Source organism: Mustela nivalis (genome assembly GCF_964662115.1).
Source record: "Mustela nivalis genome assembly, chromosome: 8".
In the NCBI taxonomy this organism is placed as follows: domain Eukaryota; kingdom Metazoa; phylum Chordata; class Mammalia; order Carnivora; family Mustelidae; genus Mustela; species Mustela nivalis.
The window spans coordinates 57,415,191-57,429,977 of NC_139027.1; the positions used below are offsets into that span (position 1 = coordinate 57,415,191).

At 36.6% G+C, this 14,787-nt stretch overlaps 1 protein-coding gene across 4 annotated transcripts in view; it reads right to left on the reverse strand.

Annotated features, from left to right (window-relative positions):
* AFTPH (aftiphilin) overlaps positions 1-14,787 on the reverse strand; it is a 63,794-nt gene that overhangs the window by 27,037 nt on the left and 21,970 nt on the right. For all 4 annotated transcript variants that reach the window (XM_082746646.1, XM_082746644.1, XM_082746645.1 and 1 more), the window contains exon 2: positions 9,170-11,133. In XM_082746646.1, the coding sequence (XP_082602772.1) occupies positions 9,170-11,101 (1,932 nt within the window). In that variant the 5' untranslated portion in view covers positions 11,102-11,133. The remainder of the gene's footprint in view (positions 1-9,169; positions 11,134-14,787) is intronic.

The following is a 14,787-nucleotide window of genomic DNA, read 5'->3' on the forward strand; positions in this document are numbered from 1 at the left end:
ATTATGAAACCTACAGTAAAGAGTAGACTCAAGATCCCCAGGCTTGTGAAACCTGAGTGTGTCAAGGGGACCTGCACTTACTTGCTTCAACAGAGGGAATGGACAGACACTACTTTTAAAGGGATCAGATAACCATCTAATTGGAAACATGATGAGCCCTGGCTCCTTCTGGGCAGGGAAGGTAAACAAAAACTCACATATGACTAAATTTTACTTCTCTGTAAATTAAAACTGAATCTCTCTCATATCCTCTTTGTTATCCTTTTAATGGGAAAGAAAAAATATTTATCAAAGGAAGGAAGAAATAACCCTAAAACACCTCAGTTAATTGGGCAATATTATACCTAACTATCAGTCTTATGTACACCAGTGAGCAAATTGTCAAATCAGTGGAATGTACATGAACAAACATCATCACATCACCTCACCTTTTCTCATACAGAATGTAAATTACATGAAAAGCTTAAAAGAAAGTTCCATTTATCTTTGCGGTTAGATATTACACCCAATTGCTTCAAATATTTTGTTGAATGAAGAGCAGGGATCAGCAATTCTTTCTTTTCTTTTAGCTATTCTCTCTTTTTTTTTTTTTTTTAAAGATTTTATTTATTTATTTGACAGAGAGAAATCACAAGTAGAGAGGCAGGCAGAGAGAGAGGGAAGCAGGCTCCCTGCTGAGCAGAGAACCCGACGTGGGACTCAATACCAGGACCCTGAGATCATGACCGGAGCCGAAGGCAGCGGCCCAACCCACTGAGCCACCGAGGCGCCCCTTAGCTATTCTTTTTAATATAGGGCCAGATAGTAAGTATTTTCAGCTTTGTGCCATCTATAAACAAATAAGTGAGGTGTGTTCCAATGAAACTTTATTTACTAAAACAGGGAGCAGGATAGATTTGTCTCATAGGCCACAGTTTGCTGACCCCTGAGGTAGAGCAATAAATAACAAAGATTCAAATATCAGAATCCACTAACTACACCACTAACAGCACCACCCACACCACAAGGAGGAACTCTTAACAATTCAAAAAGAAAGCAGCTAACAAAATTAACAAAGATTGTGATGAAAATTAAATTTCCTGACATTTTCCTTTAAAAATACAATTCCCAGCTATGCACAAGACTAGTCTGATGGTAAAAAGGAATCCTCTAAAAAGAGTTTCTTACTAATATGTTGTTCATGATAATACATGCCAAATTTCATTTGCTACTAGTTAATTCCAGGAAGTTAAATGGCTGATTAACTATAATACTTCAATCGAGGGCTGTGGACCTAGAGAGGAGACTCAGCTTCTGGACTTATCAACTGGAAATAGCAGGGGCACTCTCACAGGGCAGGTGATGAATTACAGGATTAAATGTCTGGCACCAGTGTGTGCCTAAGAAGTAACTTTTATCACTACTATTGTTGTTATACAGATGGTACACAAAACACAGTACCCTACCAAGGAATAAAATAAATGTCAAAACTAGGTTCAAATCTCACTAGGGATGTTTCTCTACCACTATTTAGCATTCTAAATCATTATGGAAATACCTGTTTCGATCAATTTCTACCATAAGAAGAAATTAAATAATCCAAATTTCTGTACCCTCCTTAAGATCCTCTTACTGAATTGGAAAATAAGTACCAATTTAAAAATGTCTATCATTAAGAGCCACTTATATAAATAAAACCTCTTACTGTTACTCCTTGTGGATTTTATTTTTTATGAAAAAAAAATTTTGGGTGGGGGGACGCCTGGGTGGCTCAGTGGGTTAAGCCTCTGCCTTTGGCTCAGGTCATGATCCCAGGGTCCTGGGATCGAGCCCCACATCAGGCACTCTGCTCGGCAGGGAACCTGCTTCCTCCCCTCTCTCTGCCTGCCTCTTTGCCTACGGGTGATCTCTCTCTCTCTCTCTCTGTCAAATAAAGAAATAAAACCTTTAAAAAATTATTATTTTTTTTTTTGAGAGAGAGAAAAGAGGGGGGTGCAGAGCAGAGAGAGATGGAGAATCTTAAGCAGTGCCCAGTTTAATATCTACAACAGCCTTAAACCAAATGAGTAATAAAATATTATATCAACACTAGGGTCAACAAAGTGAAGTATTATTTAAACTTGGACTTACTCTTCTGTGTATAAGTGAAAAGGAACTTAATATTACCCTGCTTATAAGAATTCTTATTTCTGTATAGAGTATATCTAGCCATAAGAGGCAATCAACTCCTGGTTTTGATTAAATGGAGACACTACATACTTTTAAACTCCTTGTAGCTGATTAACTCAGAAAAAGATGTGAATTAAATAGTAATATTTATTAATATGTTACAATACATGTGGACTTGTATTAGATATAAAATTCTAAACGACTGTATTTTATTATTTGGCATTAGAGGTAAAGTCAGACTGTGTAAATGAGTTTCCCTAGGCAGACAATGCAGTATGTATAAATCAAACAATATCAGTATAACCCTAAACAGTTCAAGAAAGCGAGCACCTAAATTCAGTAAAATATCAAAAGATGTTCTCTGAAACATAGTTAGAAACTGCAACAGCCTGATATAGCTCATTATGTTTTTTATTTAATGCTTACACAGTGCTCACCACATGCCAGGCATTATTCTAAATGCTTTACAAATATTAACTCGAAGAACACAGAGGAACCACAGGTGGAAGGTGACAGTCATACTATTATCCCCATTTTCTAGAGGAGAAAAATGGAGCACTAAGAGGTTAACTCGCCCACAGTCAGATGAGTATTAAACTCTGAATCCTAATCTAGGGAGTATAGTTTCAGAGTCTGTGTTCTTACATGCAGTATTAAAGCTGTCATCAAAGCAGTTTTTTTTTTTTTAAGATTTTTATTAAAGATTTTACTTATTTATTTGACAGAGATCACAAATAGGCAGAGAAGCAGGCAGAGAGAGAGGAGGAAGCAGGGTCCCTGCTGAGCTCAATCCCAGGACCCTGGGATCATGACCTGAGCCGAAGGCAGAGGCTTTAACCCACTGAGCCATCCAGGAGCCCCCATCAAAGCAGTTTTAAGCTCAATCTCTAAAAATTATAGGAGCTTTGAGGGCAGGGAATGTGTCTCATTTTGAATGTCCAGTACTTAGGTTTCTGTACCAGCCGATACAGAAATGTTAGCGAGATCAGTGTGCACTAGATTTAAAATACAAAACAAAATACACTTCACTTTTATTTAAGACTGCAGGGGGCATATTTGTTCTACTTATGAAAGTATATCTTTTTATAAGCCATCTAAACCATTTTTGTACATAGGTTAGATATATTTATATAATTTAACAAGTATAAATAATAACTGAATCCCTTACATACTAGGTACTATTGCTTGATACTTACATATATTACTTTATGTATCTTTTTTTAAAAAATCCCCAAAGCTAAGTATCATTGTTTCCAATATTAGAGATGAAATGAAAGCTCAGGGAGTAAATTTTTGGTTTGTTACCAGAAAGTCAGCATTCAGGATTTGGGGGAGACTTGTAACCTGTTTGTGACTGGGGCCTACCAACTGGGAAACTCTTCATTCAATAATATGGCTTGTTTGCATCAGTGGGTGAAATGAAATGGCTGCTTATATACCTCCTACCCTAAACATGGAGATATGACAGAACTCAGAATGAGTATAAATGAAAGCTATACAGAGACAAACGTGCTCCCTCTTCTGATGGTTAATTTTTTTTTTTTAAAGACTTAATTTATTTGACAGACAGAGATCACAAGTAGGCAGAGAGGCAGGCAGAGAGAGAGAGGAAGGAAGCAGGCTCCCTGCTGAGCAGAGAGCCCGATGGGGGGCTCAATCCCACAACCCTGGGATCATGACCTGAGCCAAAGGCAGAGGCTTTAACCCACTGAGCCACCCAGGTGCCCCAATAAATAAAATCAACAAACAACAACAAAAAAGAAAATCTCATTCAGTTTTCCAAAGGGGTGTATAAGACCAGCACCTATGATCCTAGACTCTGGTTCTTATGCCACTCAAATGTGTGTCTTCTTTAAAGTATCTTGTATTTTTAAGGTAGTTCCTAAGGTTCTTTCAACATATTTCTAGTTTTCTTTCTTTCTTCTGAACAAAAGTTGATTAACATTAATAGTTTTAACATTGATAGCAATAGATCTTACTCTTAAGTGGAAATTTAGAAGAAATATAAAATCCACTGGGTAATTTTATCTTCCATTTAAGAGGTTACTTTATGCCTTGCCACCATTAAATATTAAGTAAGATATCAAGTACAATCTACAGTCGTACACTTTACCGATTCCCAATTTCAAGCTATAACATAAGAAAAGTGACTAACTGTAATATTCACCATGCTCTAAAAAGATGGTTTGGCCCTTCTGCACAGTTTGTGGATAAATCTAATAAGATATTTCTACCTATTTTTGCAATTAAAGATGAGAATCTTCCAAGGGAAAAATAACAAAAGAAATTGCTATCCAGATACTTCAAGTAAGCAAAGAGCTATAAGGCCAAAATCTCAATTTCTTAAAAAAAAAAAAAAAACAACGGAACTGAGATATAATTGACATACATTACATTAGTTTCAGGAGTACAGCATAATGATTTATATGTATATATTGCAAAATGATCACAGTAAGTCTATCACCACACATAGTTACAAATTTTTTATTTCTTGTGATGAGAGTTTTTAAGATCTATTTTCTTAGAGATTTTCAAATATACAACGGTATTATTAACTAAAGTCACCATGCTACACATCTCCAGGACTTATTTATTTTATAACTGGAAGTCTGTATCTTTTGACCACTTAATTTATTTGGTTGCTTATGTTTTCAGTAGTAAGTTCAGGTGTTCATCCACAGAAAGGAAAACATGCACAAATCTTATGCAGATGATTAAATAAACAAACTAACCCCACATTTTTGTGGTGTGGGTTAGAGTCAGTTTGAGAATGCTGACTTTCTGGTAAAAAACGCAAAATTTACTTTCAAAGTAAAATAGGCCAAATTATTCATAATTTTCTTCCTTTTTCTTTTTGTGATACTCTTAATTTTTAAGGCTCTCTAAACAAATCTTCATCTAGTAACACTTTCCCAGGAACATTATCAAGTAGATGGCTAATAAGGAAAACTTGCTCATAGCTTCCATTAATATAAAGAGATTATTTACCAATTACCTAAACTTTCAAGTAACATCCACAGCAATATTTTAAAAATTTTATAAAAGTTCAGCGTTAAATGCAGTACTTACAATAAATCTAAGAAAAGTAATCTTGGTTATTTCAATCAAATTTCCTTTCTGGAATATTAATAGGTTAAAGAAAGAAAGAAAGGGAGGCAGAAAGTAAGGGAGAAAGGAAGAAAGAAAGAAATCTGGAAAAAAGGACTGCTTTGAAATTAAGGAGAATTTTTTTTTGGTTATCATCATTTTGCTTTGAATCTTAGCCCAAAAACCAAAGAACCGTTTAAACCTCTTTTCCAATTTGTACAACAGAGATACCACTACTTGTTTTCTACAATTTATAAGAATGTTAACAAGAAAATGAAATATATTGAGCTCTGGGTTCTCAGAAAAAAATATTCAGTGAGAGGGAAGAATATTTCTCAATAAATGGTCATGTATGGCTTTTATATCAAGGCTTGAACCTCTAAGGCTCACCAGACCCACATTTATGAATTAATTTGACTAAAACCATTTTATAAGTTTCTTTTTTTTTTTATTTTTTAAAGATTTTATTCATTTTATTTGACAGAGGTCACAAGTAGGCAGAGAGGCAGGCAGAGAGAGAGGAGGAAGCAGGCTCCCCGCTGAGCAGAGAGCCCGATGCGGGGCTCGATCCCAGGACCCCGAGATCATGACCTGAGCCGAAGGCAGCGGCTTAATCCACTGAGCCACCCAGGAGCCCCCCATTTTATAAGTTTCAAAGATGTCTTCTTGGTTGATTTTTCCCTAAGTAATAAATTATTATAATAAAGCTGCAATAACTGACAGTCTCTTGACCCAAGGAAGATATATTTTATTAAAATATTAAGATATCTATGGGTAGCCTGAAAAAAGGAAATTACTAAAAAATAGGGACCCAGAAGATGTCACAGTGAAAAGTAAAAATTTGAAAGGACAACTGCACCATTTGTCTCATTTCTTAAAACCAAGATTTGTTCCCCATGTTTGTTTAACTGAATTAACTGAGCTATGAATTCTAAAAGACTCACAACATTCTGTCAAGGCAGAATTTGGACAAAATGACTTGAAGGCATTCTATTCTGTCCAGGACAGAATTACTGCATCCAGGTAAGATTCAAGAGGAATAAGTCATTCTAAATTTTACCATTAAAATCCTAATGTTTACTGTCATTTGAGGCTCCTGGGTAGCTCAGTCAGTTAAGTGCCCAACTCTTGATTTCAGCCCAGGTCACGATCTTAGAGTCCTGAGATCAAGCGCCACGTCAGGCTCTTACATTCAGTGGGGAGTCTGCTTTTCTCTCTCCCTCTCTCTCTGCCTCTTTCCCTCTGCTCCTCCCCATGCTTGTGCATGCTCTCTAAAATAAATAAATCTTAAAAAAAAAAAAAAGAACCCGACATTCACTGTCATTAATAAGTGAGGATTCCTGTTCTGTCCCCAACACTGTAGCAAGTAGGAGAAACATTTTAGGAAAAATACCAGTAAATCTAATCCTCTCCTAAGGGACTTACTCACATTAATGTACTTTTCCAGCATATTCTGGGAGAGGAAGAAACTGCAGGCCACAAGCTGCCTTCACAAAAGCAGGGTAAGAATGAAAATCACTTCCAATTCAGTCATTTACTCAGCAGGGCTTACCCAATTCCCTACCTCAATTTCCTTCTAAACTTCTCTTCCAGTCCCTTCCACCAATTTCTCCTTTCCAAAATCCATCTCTAAATTCTATTCATTTTCCAAACCTATCAGCAAAAATAAAAGTCTGATGAGTGAGCCAAACAAATCTCAGGAAGTCTTAAAGGTATCTTGCCACATCTACACAGTTTTTGCTCTATCTTTACAAAACACAATCATACTACAAAATTTTTATTTTTCAGTGGATTTTTTTCATTCACTTCAGAATTTACTGTCATTTTATCTTCACAAAAATCCTCTGAAGTGGATTATCTGTCTCTCTTTTTTTTAACAAGCAACTGATCTCAGAAGTAACTTGTCCAAAATCAGAAAGCTTGTAAGAGGCTGAGTCAAGACTCAAACTCAGATTTGTAAATTATATAAAGTTTATATACTTTATTACCTCTTATATCTAGTTATCAAGTTATAAACAACTTTAATCAACTAGTGTAATGCAAAAAATTCCTTTTGAAGTGGTCATAGTTTAAAAAATTCATTATCTCATGATGTTGTAAGTTCTAGAGCTATAAAGATCATTTAATACCAGTGTCACCTTATAGTAAGATGAAACTAAATAGGAAAGGATTAGGTCAAAGTCAACAGTCTTGGCTTTGTATAATTAGTTTACTCATTGTTTAAAATGGAAACCTTCTACTTCAATAATAAATTCATCAACAGGAATAATACACACGAGCCAAATCATATAATAACTGAATTAGGGAATTAAGCTCTTCAGACTCTCAAAGTCAAATGAAAAGTGATTAGCTATTTCCACCACCTGGTAATACCATAATAATATCTTCATGTATCAAAGCAATGATGTATAACCATTTCAATTAACACTCAGACTTTGGAAATACTTCTAACTGAAAATGGTTTGCTTAGCGTAAGATAACTGGAAGAATTGGCAGATTCTGATCTTGTGCTTTGTGTCTTTAAAAGAAGCTCATTGAGATGAGTGTTATTTTTATCAATTGCCACTACAAAGCAGTGATTTTCTAGGAGTGCTCTTTTTGACACCTCTGGGGTTGAGGAAAAGTTAGGCTTAGCACAGGGTATAACTCAGGATTGGGGAACAGCCTGGATATCAAACTGTGTCTTTAGGAGATAACTTTAAGTCCAAATAAATCGTAGTGCTCTTCTCTGAAAGAGTCTGGAACAGAGAAGGATAAAGTACAGGTGCTGGGGGGCTAAAAATATTCTCCCTGACACACCTACTCCCCAGAAAGTGTAAACATAAATGGACATTTGCAGGATATTATAAGTAAATAAATACAGCCACAGTAAATCAACCCATGACTGTTCCTTGTTCTAGGTCTACCCTTAATTCTTCTCATCCCTCATCCCAGGTCTTTAGTCGCTGTCAAATTCCGAAGTCCAAATCCGCTTTGTTCAAATTCTTTCTAGCCTTCAATTCCCTACAACCTTTAGCAGAGGCTGAGGTTTCAAATTCTGTTTGCTCTCTCCTGAACTCAAAACTACTTCGGGGGCACCTGGATAGCTCAACTGGTTAAGTGGCTGGCTCTTGATTTCAGGCCAGGTCGTGATCTCAGGGACCTGGGATCAAGCCCCTCCTCCATCGGGCTCTGTGGGGAGTGTGTTTGAGGGTTCTTTCTCTCTCCCTCTTCCTCTGCCCCTACCCCAGCTCATGCACATGCTCTGGTTCTCTCTCAAATCAATCAACCAGTCAATCAATCTTAAAACAAACTGTACTCCACCCTCCTAGGTCTTTTGGTGGGCAAAATTAAGAGACATTATTTCTGAAACTTAAAAAAAAACTTCTGGGGGCGCCTGGGTGGCTCAGTGGGTTAAGCCTCTGCCTTTGGCTCGGGTCATGATCCCGGGGGCCTGGGATCGAGTCCTGCTCTCTGCTCAGCGGGGAGCCTGATTCTCCTCATCTCGCTGTCTCTCTGCCTATTTGTGATCCCTCTCTGTCAAATAAATAAATAAAATCTTTAAAAAAAAAAAAAAACTTCTGTATTTCAGTTTAACCTTCTTCTGAATAATCACCATAAAGGTAAAAGCGAAAGGATTCACCGGATAGTTAATTAGCTAAACAATGAATTTTTATTTAGGTGCTATTTATGTTAATCAAAAAGCCAAGCTGATGAATTTCTGTAAATATTAAGCTCACTGAGATAAAGAAAAAGCTTTCCAAACACTACTTACTATAGGACTGTCTATTTAAAGTTTACCAAAGGGTTGTGAAAAATTTAACTGACATACAAATCCAGCAAGCATTATGTATCATGAGAGACTCCTTCAGCAGGTACCCAATCTAGAAATACTTTCTGAAAAGCCTCCACAGCAATTAATTTATCATACAAAATAGAGAAAATCAGTAAATACCTGAACTGAAGTGGCTGTTTCCTGCAAATGGCCACCAGCAACTGCTCCTTTGGAAGTTGCTGAAGGGACACTGTGCATTTTGGGGGTTCCTGGAGTAGCAATCTTTTCATCTGTCCTATGTGACTGCCAGGTTTCCTTTCGATGGTGAGATTCAGTAGCCTGCTGGTCTCCAAAAGCAGCCCAAGAGCAACTATCTTTCTGTCCACCCTCAAAAGCATTCCAATCTACAACTTGGCTAGGCCCAGCCGAACTGAAGTCCGCAAAATCATCAGAGTCTTGAAAAGCACTGCAGTCATCTTGTATATTTGGCACAGAATCGAAATCTCCAAATTCACCTTCTTGCCCAATTTCCAGTTTTGAAACAGGATCAGTGCCTGTCTCAGTAGACTTTCCTCCCAACTTACATTCCTCTGATGAACTATCAGAAGTCTGTTTTAGGTCAGACTCTGTAAATATAATTTCATCTTGGCAAGAAACAGCATTCGTATCCCCAAATTCTCCGAAGTCATCACCTGGTTCACTAAAATGTGGAAAATGCTCTGAGGACTCTTCAAAGGTGATATCGCTCATTGAATCTTGAGTACCAGTAACAAAAGGTGGAGTTGTGCCACTGGCTGTGCCGAAGTCACCAAACTCATCCTCATTAGTATCGTTGCAAGTCACAAAGTCATTACTACTATCACCATTTTTTACACTTATAGAATCATCCAGAACATTTTCTTCTGTAGGATCAATGCTGGGGCTTTGGGAATAAGTAAACTTTCTATTTTCTTCTTTGGAAGAACCAACTTCATTATTAGCATCAGAAGCTTTAATAGAATCCATACATAGGTCAGCACACTCAGGAGTAAACAAATCAAGTTTTTCCTCAGTTTTATACTCTTCTCTCATACTGGATTCTGAATTATCAGCTGAGTCTGCCAAATTCCAAGGCTTTGACTGAACACTTGATTTTAAAAATTTGTCCTGTTGCAATGCTGGAAGGCCTTGTTTTTCAGTACTGAAAACTCTGGTACTCATTATGCTTATTTCTGAAACACAAACCTGATCCTCTGCATCCATGTCTCCTTTATCATCAAAACTTCTACCCAAAGACACTACTTTTACAGAATTCAGTTCACTGACTCTGTTAATTTTATTGTTTTCCTGAATGGTTAATGCTTCTCTATCATTTAAAACTTCATATCCTATTTCTTCTAGTTGTATCCTTTCCTTTTTGGAAAATGTGGCAAAATCTGCAAATTCCTCAGCAGGACTAGGTGCACAGTCTAAGTTATACTCAGTACTATGAGTGCTAAGAGGCTTTCTTCCTTTTGAATTGGCTACAGTGTCCAGATCTTCTGTTCCCTGAGGATTTACAGTTTCCAGTACTGCAAACCCATTTGTCAGAATCTCCAGACAAGGAGGCTTTTCACCATTGCAGCTCTCTAACTGCTTGTTTTGATGAACAACATTCACATCAGTTCTAAAATCTCCTGGAGAGAAACCTTCAGGTGTTCCAACATTCTGTCTCTGCTTCACTATAGTATTTAAATCTCCCAGACTTTCTACGCCATCAATGGAAGTATCTAACGTTTTAGATGAAATTATTTCTTTGCTGGTGGTAGAAAGTAAAACATCAGACTGTCCTTTTACAGGAGAAGAAAGTTCAGCTGTGATGTCTTTATCGTTACCATTTTTAATGGACTTAAAGCTAGTAAGGCTATCTACATTTTCTGAGAAATCATGAATTGGCATAAAATGGTTTGAAGGTACAAACTCTTCCTTGGGACGAGTATAATCTGGTGCATCAAAATCAACAAACCCTACACCAGAAGGGCTAACTTCTGAAAACCCACCAAATTCCCCAAATTCATCATCATCATCATCCTCGGCTCCATTGTCTAGTGGTGGTGGGGATGAAGAGTACATTCGAATGATGTCTGGCTCCATTGCTCAACTGCTTTCAAATAATTAATTTACACCTGAAAAAAAAAAAAACAGAACAGGGTTGGTTTTTTTTGTTTTTTTTTTTGGAGGGGACAGGTTACATATATTAAGGTCTTCCAAAATTCTCTCAAAGCTATTTCAAAACAATGCAAATTCACAGTGTTCTGTTTTGTATCTTTCAAATTATTTTTCTCTTAGTTGCGATTACTTTACACAGCTATAATAGCAAAAAAACCCCAAAAAACAAAAAAAAACAAAACCTCTCCTCTAGTATATGTTTCCAAAAACACTGGTATTACATTACTGAACTTGAGGTTTCCAAAAAAGTTGGAATAAACGCAAAAGTATATTTACAAAATACTCTCTCAGGGAACTTGCTTGTTCGCTTAAGTTCTCTTTCCAGTCTGTCGGGGATTCAGGGCCTGCCTTATGGATTTGTATGACTTCTTTATAAATAAGACATGAAAATTTTATCTCTACTAATTGCTACAATATCCTCACTTTGCTTTTCAATGTTTATTTCTGACCCAAGTTAATTTTCTTTTTAAATAGACTAAAAGAGCAGTTTTTTAAAGAGCAGTTTTAGGTTCACTGCAACACTGAGCAGAAGGTACAGTAAATTTCTATATATTCCACACCCCTACTCATGCATAGCCTCCTCTATTATGAACATCCTATACCAGAGTGGTGTATTTGATACAACTGATGAACCTACACTGACATATACCACAACACTATCACCCAAGGTCCATAGTTTATATTAGGGTTTGCTCTTGGTGCTGTACACTCTTGGTTAGGACAAATGCATAAATATGAATCCACCATTAAAGTGTCACACAGAGTAATTTCGATGCCCTAAAAATCCTCTGTTCCACCCATTCATCCTTCCTTTTCCCCTGCCCCTAGCAACCACTGATCTTTTTACTGTCTCCACAGTCTTGTATTTTCTGGGATATCATATAGTTGGAATCTTACAGTATGTCACATCATATGTAGCCCATACATACTACATGACTGGTTCTTTCACTTACTAAGACGCATCTAAGCCTCCTCCATGTCTTTTCATGGTTGATAGCTCATTTCTTTTTAGTGCTGAATAACATTCCATTGCCTAGATGTAGCCCAGTTTATTTAAGTCAATTAAAAAAAAAAAAAACTTTCAATACTGAAGTTGTTTCTGACTTAAAGGAATTTGCAAAAACAATCAAGTTCTCACATATATCCCACCCAATTTCCCACAATGATAGCAGGGTAAATGATGATAGTACATGACCAAACCAGAAAACTGACATCAGTACAACACTATCAACTCAGCTACAGACCTTATTTAGATTTCACCAGTTTTGTATACGTGGGTCTGTGAAATTTTATCACATGTGCAGATTACATTCAAATAACCATCACTGTAACTAGGTTAAGAACTGCTGCAAAATAGTGCAATAATATTCATCAATATAAAGTAACTCCCCTTCAGTTACCTCTCAATTACTCACACCCTCCCCGAAGCCCTAACTCGTGCCAGCTGCTGATCTATCCTCCATCATTATAATTTTGCTACTTCACAAGTATTACCTACATGGAATTAAAGAAGATGTAATTCTTTGAAGTTTTTTTTTTTTTTCCATTTGGTTTAATGCCCCTGAGATCCATGTTGTTGCATGTCAAGAGTTCATTCTTTTTTATGCCAAGTAGTCCTCCATTGTATAGCTGCACCACAGTCTGTTTCTCCATTCACTCAATGTAGGACATTTGGATTATTTCTAATCACAAATAATTACAAATACAGCTGCTATGAATATTTTTGTACATACTGTTATGTGAGCACAAGTTTTTAATTTTCTAAGATAAATTCTCAAGAGTGCTAATGCTTGGTTACAGTAAGTATAAGTTTAACTTTATGAGAAACTGCCAAACTGTTTTCAAAAGTTTAATTTTTCAGGGGACAAACTGATCAACTTCTCATTAGTAATTTTCATTATTTTGCTCTCATATAAGCTTGAGATTTAATATTCCTTTTTTTCTTTTACTTTTAGTTGGTTTTCTTAAAATTTAAGTTCAATTAGCCAACATATAGTGTGCATCATTAGTTTCTAATGTAGTGTTCAGTGATTCATCTGTTGCCGCAGTTAGTTTTTTTTTTTTTTTTAAGATTTTATTTATTTATTTGACACAGAGAGAGGGATCACAAGTAGGCAGAGAGGCAGGCAGAGAGATAGGGGAAAGCAGGCTCCCTGCTGAGCAGAGAACCTGATGAAGGGCTCCATCCCAGGACCCTGAGATCATGACCTGGGCCATGACCTGTGCTGAAAGCAGAGGCTTAACCCATTGAGCCACCCAGGTGTCCCTGCAGTTAGTTTTTAATACATCTAGAATTTATTTTGGTATGTGATCTAAGGCAAAGGTCTAAGTAACTTTTTTTCTAAATAGCCAAGCAATTATCATAATCCCGTTTACTCAATAATCCTTCCTATACTCATTAGTTCATGATACCTTCTTGCTATAGACATTTAACTCTCAAATGGAAATCTCTATCTGGATTATCTTGTTCCTTTGTAATAAAAAGTCAATAAGGCCACAAGACAGATTTACATTAAAAGCAAAGGCAGAATTAACAACAAAAGTCCTAGAATAAAACCAGCCCATAAATTGATACTTCCAATGAACTGAAGCCCAAGGAATATTCCCTGCAATTCACAGTTGCAAAATTAGATACATGAAGAAAGTATTTTACTGTAACAGTCAACCAGTTTTGTAAACTCAAAAAACAAAACCACCACTTTCTTCCAACTCTCAGAATAAAATTTTATAAGATTTTCTAGCTATAGGAAGAAGGTACCTTAGAAGCCATTTAATTTAATTAGATATGAAGACAATGAGGCCTATTAGTAAGCAACTTTCCCAAAGGTCACACAGTTGGTTAGTAGAGAATGGCTTCAGAATTTTGAGAAGGATCTTTGAGGTCAATGACTGGTCTGTCACTGAGAGTTATTTGAAAGAAATTGAACAAATCATAAGAAAAAGATTTCATTGTAATATATCTATTTTAAACTGCCCTCCTTACAAAATCAGCATCATAAAGAAGAAAATGATGGCTTTATGAAATACCTTCTTTTCTGCTGATTTAAAGAGAAAAGGAGGGGCGCCTGGGTGGCTCAGTGGTTAAGCCGCTGCCTTCGGCTCAGGTCATGATCTCAAGGTCCTGGGATCGAGTCCCGCATCGGGCTCTCTGCTCAGCAGGGAGCCTGCTTCCTCCTCTCTCTCTCTGCCTGCCTCTCTGCCTACTTGTGATTTCTCTCTGTCAAATAAATAAATAAAATCTTAAAAAAAAAAATAAAGAGAAAAGGAAAATAACAGTAAGATATATGTAAGCCCTACTTTCTTCCTTTGTCCAGAGTCTTGATAACCCCTTCCAATATTTAGGTATACAGGGTAATTTGACCTCTAACAGTTTCCTTGTGATTATGAAGTTCCTATTTTTAAAAATTCTCTAATTGTTAATGAATGTGTGGAGAAAAAGCCATTTGCACACACATATTGCTGGTGAGTGTGTAAATTGTTAGAAGGCTTCCAGAAGGCAATCTGGCTATACTATACAAATTGGTTTTTTTTTTGTTTGTTTGTTTGTTTCCTTAAAAGTAAAACAAAATGCTCCAAGGGATTGTTTAAGCAATCATGCTTTGTCCTTCCAG